Source organism: Rhinoderma darwinii, chromosome 8, assembly GCF_050947455.1.
Source record: "Rhinoderma darwinii isolate aRhiDar2 chromosome 8, aRhiDar2.hap1, whole genome shotgun sequence".
NCBI classification, from domain to species: Eukaryota; Metazoa; Chordata; class Amphibia; order Anura; family Rhinodermatidae; genus Rhinoderma; species Rhinoderma darwinii.
In genome coordinates, this window is record NC_134694.1 from 100,428,268 (window position 1) to 100,450,783 (window position 22,516).

A 22,516-nucleotide genomic window follows, 5' to 3' on the forward strand; every position below is an offset into this window, starting at 1 on the left:
TGGTTACCATGGGAGATGCTGTTGTCGCTTTGTATTGGTTGACGTTATCTTAGGTTAACCAATCGGGTGTCCGCGCTGGAGCTCTGCCGATTCTCAGACCATTTTCTCGGCATGTTATCTGCATGTTATCCTGGGTGATCTGCAGATATCAGCGGGGCTGAGTATAACGGCTAACGCGAGACAGGTAAGAGCTGGCAACTGTCTTTAATTGACCATACCACTACGTTTATACCTGCCCAGGAGGACGTGTGAAATATATTCTAGAGCAGATTATTTATACTAAGCCATGTGGGTAGAAACAGCCCTTTAAAAATGCTAAGCAAATGTCTAAGATATGCCATCAATGTCTGAGCCGTTGGGGTCCGACCTCCGAAACAGCGCCACTCCTAACCTACGGCTGTGTCGGAATTGCAATTCCAGTCAATGGCCCACATTGATTCCTCAAGTCATCCCTGATTTTGACAAAAATGTCACAGCTTAAAAGTCGCATCTGAAACTGTGAAAAATTTGTGACATTTGTCTTCTCGCTTAAAAAAAAAACCGACAATAAAAGTGGGCGTGGTCAAGCTGTAAATTTATAAAGACTCCTTTATCAAAGGCAAAAGTTAGAAAATTGCATTTGAAATTCACACAGTCGGACAATTACACCAGATTTAATAGGAGTCGTGCGCATTTTAATAAATCGGGTGCAACTTTCGCCAAATACCCGCTCATTTCATCGATGTAAAATATGCCATTATTAATAAATGTAGGGCGTGGTGATTGGTCAGAAGTGATGTTGTTCTGAAATAAACTGAAGAGACTGCAGATCCTTCATTCTAGGCATCAGTGGGGGGGTCTAGTGGTCAGACCTTTTATATATCACACGTTGATGGGAAATCTAATTGATAAGCCAAAAATGTGGCGAGAAAACCTTTTAAAATATACTTTAAAATACGTTTGGTTACTCAACTACAAAAATATCTATATCTATCTATTATGTATGTCTGTCCATTACATATGATCTATCTATTACATATGATCTATCTATTACATATGATCTATCTATCGATCCTCAGAATTCTGCCACCTTGACCAGATCCACAGCACATTTCAGTTCCACTTTGTCTTTAGTCGCGTTCTCTGCTCTTTATCTCAGTAGTCGGTGTCATTGACCTCTGCAGAGGTACTAAACGTGGTCATGTGACGTCCATATGCCTGTCACTATAATGACTAACTATAGATAAAAGATGAATGACACTTCATAGCGATGTTCATGTAATCGGCAGTAAATAACCGAGGCCGTAGTTACTCCGCTAACCGTGTGTGATTTCCGTCTGTCTTGTTCTGCTGTCCATACTTACCCCAAACTGGATTTTAAAATAACACTAAACCAGAACAACTGCCAATCGTATCAAACTCCGGCAGTGGTGTCCGCCATTTGGCTCTCTGGCTGTTTATTGGATGGGATTAAGGCTACATTCAGACGAGCGTCTCCGATTTGTGCGCATATAAAACACAGCATTTTACCTACATTTCTTGTCCGTGTGCTTACGTGTGGCATGCGTTTTTCATGTCCGTGCAAGCACTTAATTATTTTTTTTAAATGTGTATCTCTGCTTTTCAATGTATTTTGATGCATGAAACATGGAGAGCACATGGATGTCGTCTGTGCTGTGTGCTGTCCGTGGTTTTCACGCACCCAATGGTAGGAAGGTTTTTTTCATACATTTCTAGGAGGAGTAACAGAGGGACAGCACAATACAGAGTGCTAAGAAAAGATTCTCCGGAATTGTGATTTTATGAGGAATACAAGTATTAACTAAAACAGTCATGTCAGTGGAGTTGCCAGCTCCTCTATAAATACTCTATACCACTGTCACCTGACGGCAGAACCACAACACCACCTAATAAAGTAGGGGCACACGGCAAGTAGATGGCATCAACCGTAAAAACTTTTGTGCCATGAACCAGGTTACATAATGTAAGACTCATATTTATTATGCTTGTATTTTCAGGTGGACATTGGGTAAATTACTTCAGTAATGGCGACACGAATACGGCCTGTAAGTACTGGGGCACGTTGCTGCATTTGGTATATGGAAGGGACGGATGTCCGCGGCCCGTTTTTCCTTTTTCTACTTTTTTTTTTTTTTATGGACTTTGAAATTGTACATTAGATTAAGTTGTTGATTGTGTTTGCACTTTCACACAGTATTGATAGATGTACATCATTACCGTATGCAGAACACAATGACTGATACACGCCTCAGATACGCCATGGTGCATACTTGCTGCAAAATAGAGAGCACTTTACTGCTGCCAGGAAATCTTGCTGACACTGAAAGCCATACTGATCTTGGTTAGGGGCCGGATCACCATCGGGGCCTGATTGACTTCAATGGGTTCCGTTGGGTTTCTACCATAATGTCCATCGTTTTACCAGACAAAATATTGCAGCATGTGGAGGCTCCGAGTCAATGGGTTGCGTCAGACGCCAATCGTGTCCGTCATGTAACGGATCCGACGCTTCTGGAATTTTCGCTGTTTTGCTTCTATGATTGAGCAAAGCAACGGAAACACTGAACGTAGATGTGAACGAAGCCTTACCATTGTACACCTTCTTAAAGCTAATATTTGGGAAACTATTTTTAAAGCAACCGCTTCCGATAAATTGTTATTTGTGAATAAAATCTTGTTTGGGCCCGGCTCCACAGCTATAAATTGCGCTACTATGGCAATACTTGTCATTAGATCACATGGGCTCGTATGACATCACAATATTGTGCTCTAAAAAATCCACAATCCTTTTTTTTTTTTTCCAATCATTTACAAATCGCAGGCCATTTTTTTCCCTCGTAGCGTCCCATTACATCCGCGTGCAATGTTATGTCATCACGATTGTAAACATGTTCACAATTTTTATTCTTCCCTAAATCGTAGAAAATTGGATGTAAAATCTCATTCGATTTTACACGTAAGTTTCTCTGCAATGCAATACCACATCCAATTCCTATGTATATTTCAACATCACGTGCGATAAGACGTCTTGAGCCCCGGCCTTATGACTTCAGATTTTCTTCCAGGGTGCTGCATGTCCGTGATTTATTTCAACCAATCAGACATTACATCGATGTGCAAAATTTCCACTAATTTCCACTAATTGGCCAAATCATACATTTTATGAGGTTTTACACTTTAATGGTTCATCTTTCTCCGACAAAATCCAACTCTGTAGATCAAGTCTGTTTTTACAGAACTTCTTCAAAATCAAACCCACCGTTTTATTTGTGAGGTATCGGGGGCATCTATAAGTTATTGCTCATATATTGGGTGGTTCAGTTTTGGGGTTTACGCTCCTCTTAACGTTTTCCTCTTAATTTGTCTTGGGTCCTGTATTGCGGCGGTCTAGAGGAAGCGAGCCAGGAAAATGTTGAGATCACTGAGGGGGCCCGCATGGAGCGGTCCTAATCCACTACACTCCCAGTATACACGTCATGTTTCCAGAACGGAATGGAAAATCGAATCTAAGAAGCTGCATCTTCTATCGTGTTCATTAATAAGGTTTTTTTTTTTCCCTCTGTTTCAGGCCAGCAAGAAATGCACGGTGATTGGTGGATCGGGATTTCTTGGACAGCACATGGTGGAGCGCCTGTTAGATAAAGGATACTCTGTCAATGTATTTGACGTCCGTCAGGGCTTTGAGAATGTGCGAGTGCAATTTTTCATTGGTGATCTGTGTAGTAAAACGGTAAGAGGACACGACTATAAGCGGTTCTGATGAACAGGATATTTCTCATGGAAACTCGGATTAAACTCGACCAATTTTCGAGGAAGGGGAGGGGAAGGGGGGGGGTCCCAGCAGCTGGAAACCCATCAATTAGTATTTTCCAACATAAAACTCCTTTAACCGGTTCAGGACTGGACTATTTTGAGCCTTCAGGACCAGACACCGTTTAGCCATTTTTAGCACGCATCAGTTAAACGGCTATAACTTTGTTGGGCTAGTGATGGGATTTTTGCAATGTTTTTTTTGTAGACAATGCAGGTTTTTTGTGTTTTTTTTATAGCAATTTTATACACATCCTTTTTTGCTTTTTTAGAATTTCTAGGCTTAAAATGTAAAAAAAATAATGAAATAAATGCTTTTGAGCTTTTCAGTTAATTTTTTCTGGTAATAATATAATTTTACCATAAAATAGACCTTTTATTTGTCATTGTCTACCGTAAATTTTGATATATTACGTGTCTATTTTAGGCTAATTGGGTCAGGGCTCGCATTACGATAATGATTGGCGTGTGGGAATATTTTTGTTTTGTGTGGGTATTTTTTGTGTCTTAAGTTTTTTGGGTTTTTTTTGCACTTTATTTAGCTTTTTATTTTTTTATTAATATGGTCTGTCCCTAAAAGGTCAGAAAATACCTTTTGGGGGACTTCTTATTTTTTCTCATTTTACACCATGTTTTTTCACAGTAACTGGGGCTGCACAGGAGCTCCAGTTACAGGGGAAATCAGCCCTCGTATAGTGACTGTCACTATTCTATACACGCTCATCGAGCGCTGTGTACAAGTGATCAGAGACGATGAAAGCGGCTTTCCTGCTTCTATCTTTTTTCGGTCCCCGGCAGTCACTGCCGGACATTCGCTTAACGTGAGTCTTCTAAGAATGCATAGAGCAAGAGACTTCCGCTCCACACAGCAGACGCCGTATGAATCAGCCGGTCACTGCACGTATTACAGTAGTGCCAAAGTTTTGGTAAATAAGCCAGCGGTCCATGGGTCTCATTTTGTGCCAGTTTTAATTCTAAGACCGTGGTTTTTTTTAAAAGTTAATTTTGCGACAAATTAAAGTATTGCACCTATTTCTTAAAGTCACATCTGCACCACGCCTCGAATACAAAATACAACAGATTTAACCATCACATTTCATAAATATGGCCAACAAGTAACTTATAACAACGCCAACTTGGCTTATATAAATCACAAAGGGATCACCATTGCCGATACATCTTAAAATGGCTGACAGCGGCTCTAGTGTCTTCATATGGACCAGCTTGAAGGGGTTTTCCATAGGTTGGGACCTCTACCTATCAGACATGGATATACCATAAATTTCTAAGGAGGAAATAACCCTGTATAACTCCTGTATATAGAAGGTCTATGGGCAAGCTGTAGTTTTGGTTTGTACATAATTAGTTTCATTCATAAAAACAAACGTAGCACAAGTCTTTTTGTATAAATTTTTCCATCTTCTTCACGCTCGCAGGATTTACTGCCGGCACTCCAAGGTGTGAACACGGTCTTCCATTGTGCGTCACCAGCCCCTCACAGCAACAACAAAGAGCTGTTCTACAAAGTCAACTACACCGGAACAAGAACAATCATTCAAGCCTGCAAAGAAGCCGGCGTACAGGTGACTATAGTAATAAAACCGCATTAAATGACGTGTTATAATCAATATCACTGCCCTGCACGACGAGGTAAAAGGACATCTGTCAGAGTCTGGGTTGCTGTTGAGAAAAGGACATGTGGGTGGCATTTCAGAATTAGTCAACCGCTCTCCAATCAGTGATAACTTTGTTTAAAGTGTCGCGGTCTCATGACCGTAGCCTTTTAAACGGCCTCTACATTTTAAAAGAATAATGTATAAATGTGTGATCACTGGGGTCTCCACTGCTGAGACCCCTACCAATGGCTATAATGGAGGAGCTGCTTCATTCCTCCAAACGACAGGCCCTTTCAGTCCGGCTGACAGGATTGTGGCACTTTGAAGACTTCCACAACCTCCTTGTTTTAAAGGGAACCTGTTGGGTTGAACACTGTGTCTGATCTGCAATGTAATCGAGCAGGAGAAGCTGAGCAGATTGCTGTATAGTTTTTGGGGAAAAATCGGTATAATTTATAGTTTATTGATTTACATTCCTGCCCGTTCTGGGCTTAGGAGTCCAGTGGGTGGCCCTATTCAGTAAGTGATCGCTATCTTTGCATACACATTATAAAGTGAAAGCTGCAGTTAACGGAGTATGACCGCCCACTGGACTCCTAAGCCCAGAGTGAACAACATTTTTTTTTTAAATCAATAAAACGATATGTAAATCTACTCCGCTTCTTCCACTCTGTAACATGCTGCCTGAAGATCAAACTGCATGTTCAACGTGACCGGTTTTCTTTAACGATCGTGGGGGGTCCAAAATCCATTTAATATTAAAGACCTCCAGTGGAAACCTATATCTTTCCATGTCTGCATTCTTTTATGTATTCTGTACTTGCTTTTTGAACTGCTGCCTTGTCTGTGCTTTAAATATGCCTCCATCTTAATTCTAAATTTCCCCAGCTTTCTCTTCCTCTCTGCTTTGCTATCAATCCCATGTTGCTTCAGCACCGCACCACATGACCAGCTAAAGACCATACAGTTTCTGCGTGCTGGGGGACACTGATTATTATTCTCTCTATATTCTCCTAAATAATCTGAGAAACCATAAGTATTCTTCCACATTATACCTGTGTGACAGGAACCTGTTTAAGTATCAATGGTCGCCGTCCACCTGCGCAAAACTAGTGTGGTACAGGAACTGCTGAAGCCTGTGATGGGTGACACATAGATCTCCATAGACCAAAGTAGAGAAAGTAGTCACCGAGCCGGATTCACACTGCTGCTAAGCAACCATCCCAGTCTGGTATATAGAGATAGAAGCAGCAAGAATGAAAACAGATGACAGACCGTCACATGGAATACCAGAATGGTAGACATGGGAAAGTTTAGTTTTGGCCGGAGTACCCCTTTAAGATTACAACAGTTGGCCCTCTACCACTGTGCATGTGATGCCCAAATAGCTGCTCTTAGGATACATTCACATGTAGAGCTTGAGCTGGTTCAAAGACTGGCAGCTAAAGTAATAATTGGAATGGGTGGATCACTGTACGCAGAAAGATTATCAAAATTATTTTTTTCTTAATATTAGATGGAAAAGTTCTTTAAAGAAGCTCTGTCACCACATCATAAGTGCTACTGCTGTCATTCATAGCGTGATCTGGCGAGATCAAGCTGTGCAGCGATTAACTTTACCGAAGTGCCGGGCTTGTGAATAGACATCGCGTCCTGGCTGGAGGTGATGTCTATTCACTGTCAAGACACTTCAGTAACGTTAATGTGGGCGTATGTGACAGCACAGCATGATCACGCTGTGATGAGTACAAATGGACATGAATGGAGAGAAGTGTATGATGCTGATTGGTCAGTGTCATACACTTCTTTACAACGCCCACTTGGTCAAAAAGTAAAAACACGCCCAGTTGGGCATTAAGAAAGTAATTAGCATAAATCTAAAATTGCTAAAAAATTATCGTTTTTCAAAATAAAAAACGTATCTACATTTCAGCGCCGATCAGATTATGTAGGAGATAGGACACTTATAATCTGGTGACAGAGTCTCTTTAAAGTCGGTATAATACGCTGCCCTAGTTCAAGTGGGTTTTCCGGGACTTTTGGGTCTGATTGTCTGACCCCCTAAACCCCCGCAGATCAGCATCATGAAAGGGCTGCTGACCTCCGTCGAGCTATGCGTCACTTCGTTTTTTACATAGACATAAAGACTTGAGCGGCTGTGCCTGGTATGGCATCTCACCCCATTCACTTTAAGTTTAGACCCCACGAATCAAGCATTGATGGTCTATCCTAAGGATAGGTCATCAGTGTTAAAGTCCTGGAGAACTCCTTTAAAGGCAGCATATTATAGGTCCAGATCTGAAGAATCTGCTCCAGTTACAGGGAATAACTATAGTGAAGTGGAATTAGCATGTCCCTAAAGGTATTTTTTTGACCATTTAGGGGCGCTCTGAGGGGAAGTGAAAAAAAATAATATGGGTAGTGCTTTTCATAAAATTTCTAACCTTTTTGAAAAAGACAAAAGCTATCCATATAAAAGAAGCCACATCCATCTGAGAAAAAAACACAAAATTAATTTACCTGCCTAACAAATTAACTTATAGCCATTGAACCAGAAGCATCAGGTTAAAGGTGGGCAGCAATCACATTTTTATAGCATCAGTGCAGTACACGTTACAAGACCATTCATCGGCTCATTCTCCACTTTGGACAATCCCCACTTAGAAGTGGCCCTTGATAATAATAATCAAGGGCTGATCAGAACCTGTCCCTGGCTAGGAACTCCAGTGATAATCTGTAATCTGTGTGGAGACCTGGCAGTAACTGTTCAATTTCCTTGCGGTGCCCCCACAGTAAAAAGGAAGCATTACACAATATCCACTCATATCAGTGTTGTCTGTGTAATGCAGGACGGGTCCTCCAGAGCAAGAGACGCTCTTTGTAACTGCTCTTCACTTTGGCCAAGAGATGAAGATCCTGAACAGAGGTACCGCCTAATTTCCTAATAGGGTGTATGAAAACATATTTTCTAAACTGGACAATCCCTTTTTATATTCAAAAATGTTTTTTAAAGAATCCTTTTTATTGGCTTAATTACCGCTATGTCTCACAATTAATCAATCATTACAAATTATTTTGTACCCTGAAATATGCTAAACACTTTGTATGACTTGGTGATGGGAGTGGACGGAATTTGCTCTACCGATACTTTAAGAGGACTCTAGGGACAAGAATATGTAATAATATACATATAAACATTTTCATAGGGCATAGAATCCTCTGCGTTTGACCCCATTTTACTGGGTACATTTATTTATTTTTGTCTGCCATGTTCTGGATACAGTGGAGCTACAGCCCAAACCCGATTTCTGTTCTACAAGTGTGCTAGCCTAAATTACCCTTGCACACCTCACTTCCCCACACTCTGCTTGAATCCATGCCGAGGCTGCTGTGATCACAGGAAGGTAACCAGCATGTTCTCCCTATAGACACACACTAGCTTATTTTGGCTATAACAGCAGGGAGGAAGTAAAGGTCTTCAGGAATTCAAGTCTCCTTCTATTCTTCCCCATATTGAAATAGAGTGCAGACCGCAAGCAAATTAAGCCAATCAACCGCATAGGGAACGCATTTTTTAATTTGATTACGAACTTTACACTGTAAGGTAAATAATCTAAAACGTTTTAAAACCGATCCCTGGAGGTACACTTTATCGGAGTGGGTAGCTGCTAGGATTGCTCTGGAGAATCGCCAATGTCTGAGCATTGATTTCACTGGCTGCTTTGTAATACTTTATGGAAATGAAAACTCTAGTTCTGGTTCCCCCTGGCTATTATACCTTCTTGCGATAGGGACCCCCAGGGATGAGATTGGCATTAGGGGACTCTTCTAACAAGGAAGGATTGTCACCTACAGACAGGGTCATGAAATCCTAGATTAGTCCCATACTTTTTATAGAAGTGTGAGGCAACGCGGCGCATCTCATGGTTGCGGGTTGAGTAGTAATTTTTGTACTATAAGCATCTTATTTGTCCGGTGCCATAATTACAACAAGGAATAAACAACCACTTTCATGTAATGGGACAAGATTCACTGTTTACATAACAAGCAATTTCCCATCATGGCCGCCATACATACCTGAACGTTGGAGTCACCTGGCATTCAAATTGTGATTTGTAAAATGTATACTATATATGAATCATTACTGGTAAAGGGAATAGAATATTGTTATTGTGTAATCCTTACAACCGGACATGTTACGGCCTATATCTGTTATAAATTGTAGAGATTTGTCTTCCCTAATTTTATGCTATCCCGCCTTTCCCTTTACTTCAGTCTGTCGGAAATTCAGACCACACATCTGATTGTGAATTTCAGTGTCTAATATGCAAAATATGAGATCTGCTGGTTTTGGGTATAAGTCAGTAGCTGTTTGTTACTTTGCACCTGTTTTTTTTTCTATTCGTACTTTTAACTACTTCAGTCTCTAGAATAGGTAGTAGCTGTCTTACAACCATCTTTGTAAGCCATGTTTGCTTCCGTGGGACCCATTTTTCTGTCACTTGGACATGCAGAGACCCCTCCCACTCCCTCTTTCAGCTTCCTATGGCAGTTAAAGGGAACCTGTCACCAGCATTTTCGGTATCAAGCCAGCAATACCTTGTGAAAAATCATTGTTAGCTATCCTATAAATATGTTAAAAGTCGGCTCTGTACCTTCAGTATTCCGGTTTTCAGTGGTCCCGCGCCGTATGCAAATGAGCACAAAAGAGTCAAATCTTCACTTGAAAAGAGTCAGGTTTTCATTCTTCCGGCGCTTCAGAGCTGGCTCCGCCTCCTTGTTTTTGATTGACAGCTCCTCACTGCACTGCACATGAAATCCCGCGCTTGCTCATTGACAATTGACAGTTATGCTGTATAACATACGACGACGAAAGGGGGTGTGTACACGTGCGGCGCATGCGCAGTTAAAAATTTCAGGATGAATGAAGCAGGGAAGGGTGGTGAGGCACGCATGCGCGAGATCTGAAATGCGATTTCGGCATTTAGTGTTGTACGGGCGGCGTACGTGGGCGGAGTTAAGATCGTGCGTCACTAAGCTAAATTTAATTACCATAAATGGCGGTAAAACTTTAAATGATAATATTTCGGGCAAGAGGAGGACGTGAGGAGAGAAGAACACATCAATCAACTATGGACAGCTGCGGCCACTACAGGGTCAGGACGTTTTATAAGGTAAGATGGTGATGACAGGATCCCTTTAACCAACATGAGAGACCACTTTTCCTTCCACCCTTCTCAGAGAACAGATACTTACTTGGTGCACTGTAGATGCCTTTAGGGTCACAAACCTGCACAGAGAAGAGGCACCTAATATAAAATAGTTGACCGGAGTAGATACCTCCATTAGGCATGATTTGTTTAGAGCTCTATATTGATGACTATAGTTAGAGGTTGTACAGGTTCAGAAAAACATAACTACAATCTTCTAAAAAAAAAAAAAGTGCGTTCCTGTCCACTGGTTGTATTTGGTATTGCAGCTCAGCCCCTTTCGCTTCAGTGGAGCTGAGCTGCAATACCAAACACCACCCATGGACAGGTGTGGCGCTGTTTCTGGAAGAAAGTAGTCATGCTTTTCTGTCCAACACCTTTTACGTCTTTTGTTGCAAATATCTTTCCAGTATAATAATTTAATGAATAGCAACGGTTGACATGTCGGACAACATTCAAATTATGTGTGGAAATTATATAAATCGCAATTGCCTAATATATTTCTATTACTGAAATTGCTGCTTTCAATTATGAAAAAGCAAAAAAAAAAAATATATTATATGGGGCTGAATTTCCAATTCCCATTGGTTGCCCACAGACCTAACAGCAGAGATTACTCTATCAATAGGATATAAACTTCAGCGTGTTGTAAAACATCCTGTATCTACTGACAAATGTGCATAGCAACCAGAGAATCCTGAATCTTCTGCAGCTAATAGGAGATTTCGAGAACGGGGGTCCTGTACCCCCCGAGGAGGAGCTCAAATTAAGCGGCGGCCGCCACTTCACTCAATGTCTATGAGATGCCGAAACAGCCAAAAACTCTACTCTGTTTTTTCCATTTACATAGACTTTGCATGGAGCGGCATCGCACAAGCTCGACCACCACTCCAGTCAATGGTTGAGCAGTGAGGAGGATCTGAGGGTTTCCGATAGGCTGTCCCAGCGGTGGGGCCCTCTACATACAGAAAATTATCATCTATACTGTGAATAGGTGATAAAGGGGTTTTTCGAAAATCGTAAATTAAGTCAAGGAGCAGTCTGACTGGTTCCCAATTTCCACACTATCTTGTCCATCCAGGATTGCACCTCTATCCGTTGAAATGCCCTTGTCCCCAGCGCTGTGCTGTACACAAAATTCTGGGTGGGAAAGGTGAATGACTGCCCCACGACCTTCCCCACTCATCAATGGTTTACCTGGATAGGTGTATTTATGTTCCAAAAGTTGCGGAAGAAAAGCAGAGATGTAGTTTAATCTAAATTGTAGCAGAGCTGAGCTGAAAAATGCAATGTTTCCGGATCAATGGGTGTAGAAATATTCACACAGCAGTTTTGAGCCTTCTCTGAATAGCTGCCACCTCAGGGTGGAGGCTGCTGGGAGTTCCCACCTGAAGTGACATGCAGAGGTGTGGGGGATGATTAAGGGCAGAAGGTTGGGCAGTGTGTTGCAAGTCTCTATAAATGGAGATTATCTGCTCACGGTGACACTGGGGAGCGCTTCCTCATCAATTGTGTGTACGAGTGAATAGTCGGCCTGATGATTAATATTCACTGGATCTGTTTTCTATATCGGTATCAGGGACAGTATTGGGTTCACGTATCATCTCGTGTGTGACATGTCTCTGCACGCAGCACTATGTCTATTACCTCACAAGCCAGTATGTTCAACTCTGAGCCGAAAGTGTACCCCTGCCTGACATGTGACGTACACAAACTTTATAGTCGGGAAGGGGGAAGTATGGAACGGGCAACATCTGAAAAATGTTTCCACTCCCAGGGAACCCCTATTGAAATTTCTACCTCAAAGAAACCTGCTGTATGTGTGGATAAAGTATTTTATAATCTGGGCAAGATTTGTTGCCTGCTTTACCTGCCCACATGCCAATTATCCTTAAACGTACTGTAAACGTGACTGGTCCTGCTGCCAACTTCTGGGGAACCCCTGACCCGGTTCTAGGGAACCCTGGTTGGTAAACACTACTCTATCGAATTATTGAATGGCTCCTGCTTATAAAGCGAGGGATTTAGATAATAGATGTATATGTGGAAATCGCTGGATATGCGCTTCCCTAATATGCAAGCGCAGGTTTAGGGTACCTGTGTGTAATGAGCTGTAACAGATCACCCTCCTATACTTCACTTATCGTATTTTCTCACACTGTTCACTGGTGGTCCATGTGGTCCCGTGGATGCCAGTTTCAGAGCCGAGAGACTGCGGACATGCTCAGTCAGGCCCGCATAGAGGAGTGGAATCGACTGCCCTAATGGCTCCAATCTGTAGCAGTGAAAGGATTTGTACCTTCATACCATGTGTGCCACTACAGAAATGTATGAGAAAATGTGCAAGACTCATCAGGAGCACTTTACCATTCTGAGCTGTTGTTGTCAGTGACCCGTCTTTTCTTTTATCTCTAGAAACTGGTGTTGACCAGCAGTGCCAGTGTTATATTTGAAGGCAAAGACATCAAGAATGGGACTGAGGACCTTCCATATGCACAAAACCCCATTGACTATTATACAGAGACCAAAATACTGCAAGAAAAGGTAGAACACCTCTATAATCTTCATGTATGGACGAAATGGTGTTTTCTTTATTTGTTTTGAGATCTGTTATCAAGAAGTTAGCCGGGACCTCAACAAAGAAACCTAAATCGAATACAACGATCAAAGCATTCAAGGGGATAGGGCTGAGCTGCGATACCAGGAACAGCCTATGTATAAGAATGGCACTGTTTCAGGGACATATTCAAACCTTTTTGTACTAATTACATATAACCCTGTAATGACGAGCGACGGATATATCCATCACAAGCAGGTGCTAGTTCCTGAAAAGCGATGGATATATCCGTCGCTCTGATCTGGTGGGTACTGCCACTGTACCCACGAGATCAGCGGCAGGATCACGGCTGTTCTACACAGCCTGGCGCCTGCCCCAACTGCCGGAATCTAAGGGCTCTCCGATTCCGGCAGTTTAACCCATTAGATGCCGCAGTCCTTAGCGCCATCTAATGTGTTTGACAGAGGGAGGGAGCCTCCTCCGTCATCCCATCGGCAGCCCCGCAATGATATTGCGTGGCGCCAATCGGTTTACATAGCAGCCAGGGGCCTAACAGAGGCCCCCCGCGGGCTCTGCCTTCAGCAACTGCATATTAGGCCATGTCAGAGGTATGGAATAATGGATTTGATCAGTTTTACGCTGACAGGCAATACTGCTTTGGTATACGAAGTATACCAAAGCATTATATAAGTGATCAGAAGATCGCAAAGTGCAGTCCCCTAGTGGGACAAAAAAAAAAAAGTTAAATAGTTTAAAGTTTATGATAAAAAATAAAATAAAAAAAATAAGACATACACATATAAGGTATTGCCGCAAATGTAACGACCCAAACAATCAAGTTAATACATTAATTAATCCGTCGGGTTTTTTTTTCTCCCATTCCCCATAAAAATAAAAGTTAATCAATAAGTCCCATGTACCCCAAAATACTATTGATGTAAACTACACCTTGTCCCACATTAAACAAGCCCACCTATGGCCACATTGACGGAAAAATAGAAAAGTTACGGCTTTGAAATGCGGCAATGCAAAAACAATATATATATTTTTTTTTCTTTAAAGGATTTTTATTTTTCAAACGTAGGAAAACATATAAAACCTTTACATGTTTAGTACCCCCGTAATCGTGCCGACCCATAGAATAAAGGTAACATGGTATTTATGCCACATAGTGAACGGCGTAAATTTATAGCGTGAAAATCAATCTTGGAATTGCTGCTTATTTTAAATTCTTTCCTAAAATAAAGTTCTTAAAAGTTCTTCAATCTATTATATGCACCCAAAAATGCTGCAATTGAAAAACAAAACTCGTCCTGCAAAAGACATGCCCTTATACGGCTATGTCGGCGGAATAAAAAAAAGTTACGATTCTTAGAATGCGGCAGTGAAAAAACAAAAAAATAATCCTTGGTCATTAATGCGCAAAAAGGCCTGGTCATTAAGGTGTTAAATGGAAAGTATCGACAGAAAATTACCTGTTTTAAATCAAGATTTTACATTAAGCATATGTTATGTTTACTTTTTTATTTTCCCTTCTACTGTATATTAAAAAGATTCCTGACCGTGCTGTTTTTCACACTGGCCACTGAGCCAATAAAATAGGCTGAAGTTTTCTGTTTTGTGGATATGACTGTCTAGCACTCATCTCATTATCATCGCAGGTAGAAATAAAAATGAACAGTAACCGATAACTCAGGATCACATTACTGGCAATAGGTAATGAGAACAACTTACCCTTCCCTTGCACAGTGACCTCTGCGCATGTCATCGAGCATGCCCACAACACTCCTCATAGACGGTAATAGGTAGATTTTTGACTGGGGTTTCCATGTGGTTGTTATAAAGGAAACCTTTAGGCCTTATTCACACGACAGTGAAAAATGGCCTTGTGACGACCGCTCTTTTAATGGCCGTCACGCGGCCGTTTTCAGAACAATGATGTTCTATGGGTGTATTCACACGGCCGTTTTCTTAACGGCCCGTGAATAATGGCCGACAAAAAATAGGACATGTCCTATTTTTGTCCGTTTTAACAGCCTGACGGCCCTTATAGAGGTCATTGGATCCGTTTTTAACGGATGTCAATACATGTAACAACCGTTAAAAACGGATCTGTGACATGGGGATTGGCAAGGGAACTACTAGTTCCCTTGCGGTCTAGCAGCGGCTCTATGACACACACTCACCAATGCAGCGTGATGACGTCATCGCGCCGCCTTCGCAGATCCTGTGAAGACGAGAGACCACGCGTGAAGACTAACTGCAACGGTGATTGTCATCGCGTCGCCTTCACAGATAACGTGAAGACGACGCCCCTACCTGAAGAAGACAGCGCTGCAACGGTGAGTATCTAGGGCATTCATGTCGGGCTGTGTTTCATCATCTACATCGGGGCTGTGTGGCATCCCGCACAGGGAGGTGCGTGGCATCCCGCACAGGGAGGTGCGTGGCATCCCGCACAGGGAGGTGCGTGGCATCCCGCACAGGGAGGTGCGTGGCATCCCGCACAGGGAGGTGCGTGGCATCCCGCACAGGGAGGTGCGTGGCAGCCTGTAGAGGGTGGTTTTCAGGTGGTTGGGACAAAAAATGCCTGAGTAATGAAATTCATCAGGTTTTTTTTTTGTTTTGTTTTTTTTTAACGGCCATGAAAAACTGATGCAAAACTGATGTCTAACGGCCATTAAAAACGGACAGACGGATTGGAAATGGATGAAAATTTGGAGACACACTGATGCAAAACGGCCAGGAAAAACTGACCGTTGATCAGTTTTTTTAATGGACATTTTTTTTTCACTGTCGTGTGAATATAGACTTAGGGTAAGATCACACGTAGCGTAAATACTGTGGATTTTCTGCAACTGAGTTAGGGCGGATTCAGACTAACATGTTTTGCGTCCGTGCTGGCCGCGTGGTTTTCACGCGGCTCGCGCGGACCTAGAGAAGTCTATGAGGCATTGCAGACAGTCCGTGCGTAAAACTCGCGACATGTTCTATGTGTCTGCGTTTTTCGCGCATCACTCACTCATTGAAGTCAATGGGTACGTGAAAATCACGCGCACCACACGGAAGCACTTCCGTGGGACAAGCGTTATTCGTGCAATAACAGTAAAAGAATGAATGTAAACAGAAAAGCACCACGTGCTTTTCTGTTTACAAACCTCCAAACGGAGTGTCATAAAGATGGCGGCTGCGCGAAAAGCACTCAGCCACGCATCCATATGAACAGGGCACACGGAGCTGTCAAGTGCCTTTTGCGTACGCAAAACGCTGCGGTTTTTGCATGCGCAAAAACGTCACGTTCGTCTGAATCAGCCCTTAGTTGCGGAAAATCCGCAGCATTATACAGTAGCAGCAGAGTGGATGAGATTTGATCAAATGTCATCCACATGCTGCGTAAATGATAAGTGGAAAAAAAATGCTCCGAAATTGACCTGCGGAGGTAAAACTCGCAAAACAAATAGCAGATGTTGCGATTTTTGCAGCTGAATAGCTGCGATTCCGCCGCAAAAATCGCAACTCATGGAAAAAATATATATATCGCCCAGAATTCTGTGCTTCTTTGTACAGCCGGCCTTGTGAGATGGTGTTTCATCCCGTGTACTTGCTGCAGCCAATCACAGGCTGCAGCGGTCACATTGGATGAAAAGTCAGGATGTTGGAGGGACGCGTTGCCATGGTAAGTATATCTATTTTGTTTTTCATGCAGGATTTCCGCACCTGACATTCCGGCCAAAAAACTGACCACAATTTGGTGCGGTTTTTCATCCGGAATTCCCTGTGGCAACGAGGGCGGATACGCTGTGTGCTTTTACGCAGCGCATTAGCCCTGTATGGACATAGCCTAAAACTGCAAAATGGCAGCCCCCATAATCATATTAAAAAAATAGAATAAAAAGGTATACATTCAGAAAATTAAAAAAGATCAGAAAAAAAGATTGTTTCAGTATGTAGTTTTCATTTGTCAAAAATATACTGTGTATGTATGTGTGTGTGTGTGTGTGTGTGTGTGTGTGTGTGTGTGTATATATATATATATATATATATATAATTTGTCTCTCTGATACATTCCCTTCAAACATGACCCAAGGAACATACTGTATTGGAGAGCTCTGTAAGCTCCAATGGCCAATCTATAGGGACGGGGTCAGACAAGGTGGGGGTTGTAAAACCTGCATTCAGGATCATCCGCCTTATATCCAGACATACATAATATGTACAGTATCTACAGTTAACAAATTCCTGAGGAGATGGGTCCTGGGGGCAAGAAGTGTAAGGAACAGAGAAAGGTCATGTCAGAGAAGAGGTTAATGAAAACATATAGAAAAGAGCCACGTTGTGAGGATTTTCACTTCTTTACTGTAGGTGATTGATAGGGAAAGGAGGGAAGACCAGTGGGAACAAGCAACTAGTAGCTCGTCCCTGTTTCCTGTATAGAAATTACAGATTCTACAAATCCTCGAGTCTTAAAAACATTCTTGGCACCTAAATGCATCTATTTTCATAAATCGGTTTTCCAATTAGAGGATTATTTCTATCTCCGACATTTCTGGCATATTAACAGGATATTCCATAAATGTCTGATATCTCTGGAACTCGCACCTATATAGAGAACGGGAGTCAACCAACTACCGTCCTGTTTGGTGAGGTGGCCGCTGGCTGCTGAGTCCGGACAGGGACTATGTGAAAAGTTGGCCGTCTAAGCGCGTGACTCTCCATTATGTTCTATAGGACTGACGGAAACAGCCGAGCGCTGTACTCACAGAAACAGTTAGTACGGTTGAAAAAAGACAAATGTCCGTCAAGTTTAACCCAAGGGATGGTAGAAAGGGAAGGGATGTGGGTAAACCATTGAACTGGCGCATGCTAAACCACCACTCCATTTAATGTTCTCACTGCATTTGAGCATTGAGGAGGAACGGTGGCATTCAGGATCCACGTTCTCGCGGTCGTGGGGCCCCAGCGATCAGACTATTATCGGCTATCCAGTTGATGGGTGAGAAGTGGCGGTTCCGGTACAACCCTTTTAAGTAAATCTTAATCATTGTAAAATAAAAAGTTCTGCAACTTTCTAATCTTTTTGTTTCAATACCTCACGGTAAGGAGGAGGAAGTCACGTTAAAAGTGTATGTAACTATTTTATTGTTTGTCATATGTTATTTATGATGCTTTTTTAATAAAGCAGATTAAAAAGAAAAGTACCTCTGTTTTTAGTAAGGACAAGTTATCTGCTACTGGATATAAACCAGAATGGTTCTATTCATTCACAGCCAGCAGAGATCTTGAAACCATGTGCATTTAAATACAAGTTTAAAATTATATTATATTAACTGGACACGCAGATTTTGCTGCGGATCCAAAGGTAATCTGTAACAATATGGTTCGTTACAGATTTCCTTCTCTCCATTGTATTTAATAGGGAGAGTCGCAACGTATCCGTGCACTTTTCGCAGCAGAAGTTTACATACCATAGGTTTTAAAATCCACACCGCAGGTCAATTTCTGCATAAAAAAATGACTGCAGCATGTGGATGAAATTTGTTCAAAGCCCATCTACTTTGCTGCTGTATTCCGCTGCGGCAAATCCGCTACATGTAAACCTAGCCTAACCGTATTGTTATAATCTGTTGCAGGAGGTTTTGGCATCAAATGACCCAGCAAATAACTTCTTGACCGTGGCTATTCGTCCTCATGGCATATTTGGCCCAAGAGACCCTCAGCTTGTTCCCATAATGGTTGAGACCGCAAAAAGTGGCAAGATGAAAATCATGATCGGGTAAGTGGTGATGTCCGTGCCTTATCCTATCATACATTGAGCCCCATTTATCAAAACTGTCTAACAGAAAAATTGGCCTTGTTGCCCATAGCAACTAATCCGAGCTTAAATTGGTTGCTTCGCAATAAGTCTGGATTTTCTATCAGACCGTTTTGATAGACGAGGCCCAATTCTGTGATATTTATGTATATTTAGACAATGGGGAAGATTTCATACGCCAATCTTAATATAAATTTGACCGAGTAAGATGCAACACGTTTATTGATCGCCTCTTAGAAAATGTGTCGCATCTTTTGGCTGGCCGTGCGACACAACTGTCCATTCTCTCCCCCCCCCATCAGACAAACTAAAAAAAAAAAAGTATATCCCCCTGACCGCTACCCTTCGCTTCTCCCGCCACATCCCCTCAGACTCCCTCAGTATGCTGCAGATTATACAACATCCTGACGCCGAGCAGCACCAGGGCCTTTTATGCGACGCCATCAGTGCTGCGTCACATACATGCTCGGTGTCGGTCCCTTGCAACGAACTGAGGATACGGAGGGGAGAAGAGGAGCCGGGAGAGTTGAGTATACGTATTTTTTTTTATTGTCCAATGGGGGGGGGGGAGGTTGGCTGATCGGGGGGGGGGGGCGGGGTACAAGGCCCGGTACCAGCTTCTACCTTGCTAGAGCCCCACAAATTGAAATGTCCTTGAAGATTTCCACTATAATTTTGCCCTGGCGTAAATTATAATAAATTTGACACATTGTGTGACCAAACCCACTTTTGGTAAGCCATGCCCCTTTTCCAATTGTACAATGCCCAAAAGTCACAATTTTTAATGCACATTGCAACTTTTGGGCCTTTATTTTTTTTTATTTTTTTTTTACTTCGAACGGCTAATATATTTCCTTCTGTATCTTTTTTAACTTTTTGTATATTCTTTAGAAATGGGAAGAATCTGGTGGATTTCACGTATGTGGAGAATGTAGTACACGGTCATATCCTGGCAGCGGAATATCTACAGAAGGACTCTCCTCTTTGTGGGAAGGTACGGTTTTGTTTTTTTATTGGTTGTTGAAGCTTAGATTTCGAAGGGTTATGGCAGTATTTTATATGTGCTATACATTGTGTGTAGTGCATACAGATGCAGCAGAGCTGAATATGTCATTAACCTTTCGTTGGTATACTGTGATAACACACAAACTTTAATCCTATGTAAATCCAGATGTTAATCTGAGTTGACTTTAAAGGGAATGTGTCGCTAGAATTTTTTTTTTTTTTTAGTTAAACAATTATTATTTAAGTAGTTTACATATTGTTTTTTAATTTTTTCACAAGTCATGAAATATTATAAATTAGATTCTAATTTATAACCTTTCCATGTGCTGGTCACTAGAGGGAGCAGTTCCCAAAATTGCAGCATGGTCAATGTGGTAAAGCAACCTCCTTGCTTTATGCTGCAAATTTGGAGTAGACACACTCGCTCTAGTGTCCTCACACAATCCCCCCTCCCTTATTCTGGCTAGGACCAGGAGAAGGAGGTGTTTGAATCTTCAAACCTCTAACACTGTGTGCTGCCATTTTCTGAGCGACTGCACAGTGTAGGAGGATTAGATACAGGGCTCAGCAGACAGTATAACACGAACATAATACACACATCACATACACAAAGATATCTTACCTGCTCCTGCCGCCTCCACTCCTATTCCTTGTGCCTTCGCTTCCTTGAACATATGGCTGGACGCCGCGGCAAGAAGTCGTCCTCTTACTGTCCGGCAGTAGCTTCCGGTCCACATGAAAATGGCGCCGGATTTCGCTCTGCCAAAGACCTTCGTTTTGGTCTGTGTGGGAGCGGCACATGCGCCGTTCCCACACAGACGCCGTATGCTGCAGTGAATGGAACGGCTCCCGTTCGCATTCTCTATGGGGTTGTATGTGCCGTATTCCATCTCTGTATGTGTCGTTAATCGACACATACAGAGATGAAATAATTATGGCAGCCCCCATAGAGAAGTAAAAAGTAGAACACAAGAATATAAATAAATAAAATCTATCAAATTATTAGCAATATGATAAAAAAAAAAATTCCACGGGAGTGTGTCTGTGCCGTAGAAACCGGCCGAAAAAAATAGGACATGTACTACTTTCTTATTTTACGTACCGTGCTCCTATACTTTATAATGGGAGCACGGCCCGTAAAAACAGCCGACTGTCCGCTGCCGGCCATGCCCGTAATTACGACCAGTAATTAGTGGTCGTAATTACGGGCGTGGTTGGGTGCATGGAGTCTAAGCAAACGATACAGCTGCTCTGTATAGAGGATACAAAGCCGCTGTATCTCAAAAAGTAAAACAAAATTTTGATAAAATGTATTTAGAAATTATACTGATAGACAATTTTTATAAAAAAAAAAACAAAACAAGGATGCCAAAGGTGTACATAGCCTTTAACATTATACATTTTCCCTGTACCTGGAACTACCATATATCATGTAGTGTATTCTTATTTATAATGACACGAAAACTAGAGTAGCTCACCCAGCTTTACCCATTATATGCTTACACCTATCCACATGAAGCCATTAGTTGGTGAGCCTCCACTGTCCGGGTTTTCAAACCGGGGTCTCTGGAGCCTTGGTGTTTCTTGGAAGTTGGTCAGAGGTCCTCAGAAAGAATAGAAAACGTCAAGAGATGGATATGAGAGAGTTGGTTTTAGGTAGAAGACATAAAAAGGACCATTTTCCAGTTTTAAATAGTTATACACTTTTTAACTTCTGTTGTTGTTATTTAGGCATACCACATCACAAATGACGAGCCCATTCCCTTCTGGACGTTCATTTCCCGCATCTTGGTTGGCCTGGATTACGAAGGACCCAAGTACAAGATTCCTTTTTGGTTGGCTTATTACCTGGCTCTGTTCGTATCTTTCTTGATATTCATTCTGAGCCCAATTGTCACAATTAATCCCACTTTTACCCCTATGAGAGTTGCGCTGGCTGGTACCTACCACTATTACAGCTGTGAACGGGCGAAGAGGGACATGGGCTACAAGCCAGTGGTCAGTCTTGACGACGCTATAGAGAAGACTGTCCAAAGTTCTCCTCATCTGAGGAGAGCAAGTTAAGCAGCTTGGAAGACCTCAACTCGGGGAACATTTATGTCAAATACAAGTAATTGAAAAAGTGGTGATGCGACCATTAGTGACCAAGTCTTCAGGAGACCCAGCATCTTCTCCAGTAGCTATGGACAACTTCTCCTTATAGATCTAGTTAGCACTTTTTTTGAACATCTCTGGGAGAAACGTGTATGAAAAATAAGCTCTTTGGAATACGTGAGAAGTCCCATAGTGTAATAAAGTATATAAAATAATTAAAACAATACCTATAAAGAGGTCACTGTGGGCAACATCACCTTTTTTCATAAATGGGCACCAAACAATTAATTTAAGCACACATTTTCAATGCAGTTTTTTTTTTTTCCAGTAATTTAACTGTAAATGTTCATATTGCATATAACATTCCTAAATATTGTAAGTGAAATTACTATTAAACAATGTAAAAAATCTA

At 41.9% G+C, this 22,516-nt stretch overlaps 1 protein-coding gene across 1 annotated transcript; it reads left to right on the plus strand.

Moving 5' to 3' along the window:
- The first annotated feature begins 6 nt into the window (after positions 1–6).
- NSDHL (NAD(P) dependent 3-beta-hydroxysteroid dehydrogenase NSDHL) lies at positions 7–22,516 on the plus strand. Its single transcript, XM_075835982.1, has 8 exons — positions 7–184; positions 1,998–2,045; positions 3,569–3,730; positions 5,247–5,393; positions 13,052–13,180; positions 18,824–18,966; positions 19,897–19,999; positions 21,742–22,516. Exons 2-8 carry the CDS (start codon positions 2,025–2,027, stop codon positions 22,072–22,074), a joined length of 1,038 nt encoding a protein of 345 aa, XP_075692097.1. The 5' UTR covers positions 7–184; positions 1,998–2,024; the 3' UTR covers positions 22,075–22,516.

Excerpts from the sequence above, each read along its gene's own strand:
- NSDHL (XM_075835982.1), top strand. The coding sequence starts at position 2,025 with ATGGCGACACGAATACGGCCT. Across the intron at positions 5,394-13,051 it reads GCAAAGAAGCCGGCGTACAG|AAACTGGTGTTGACCAGCAG; the intron begins GTGACTATAGTA and ends TTTTATCTCTAG. Across the intron at positions 13,181-18,823 it reads CCAAAATACTGCAAGAAAAG|GAGGTTTTGGCATCAAATGA; the intron begins GTAGAACACCTC and ends AATCTGTTGCAG.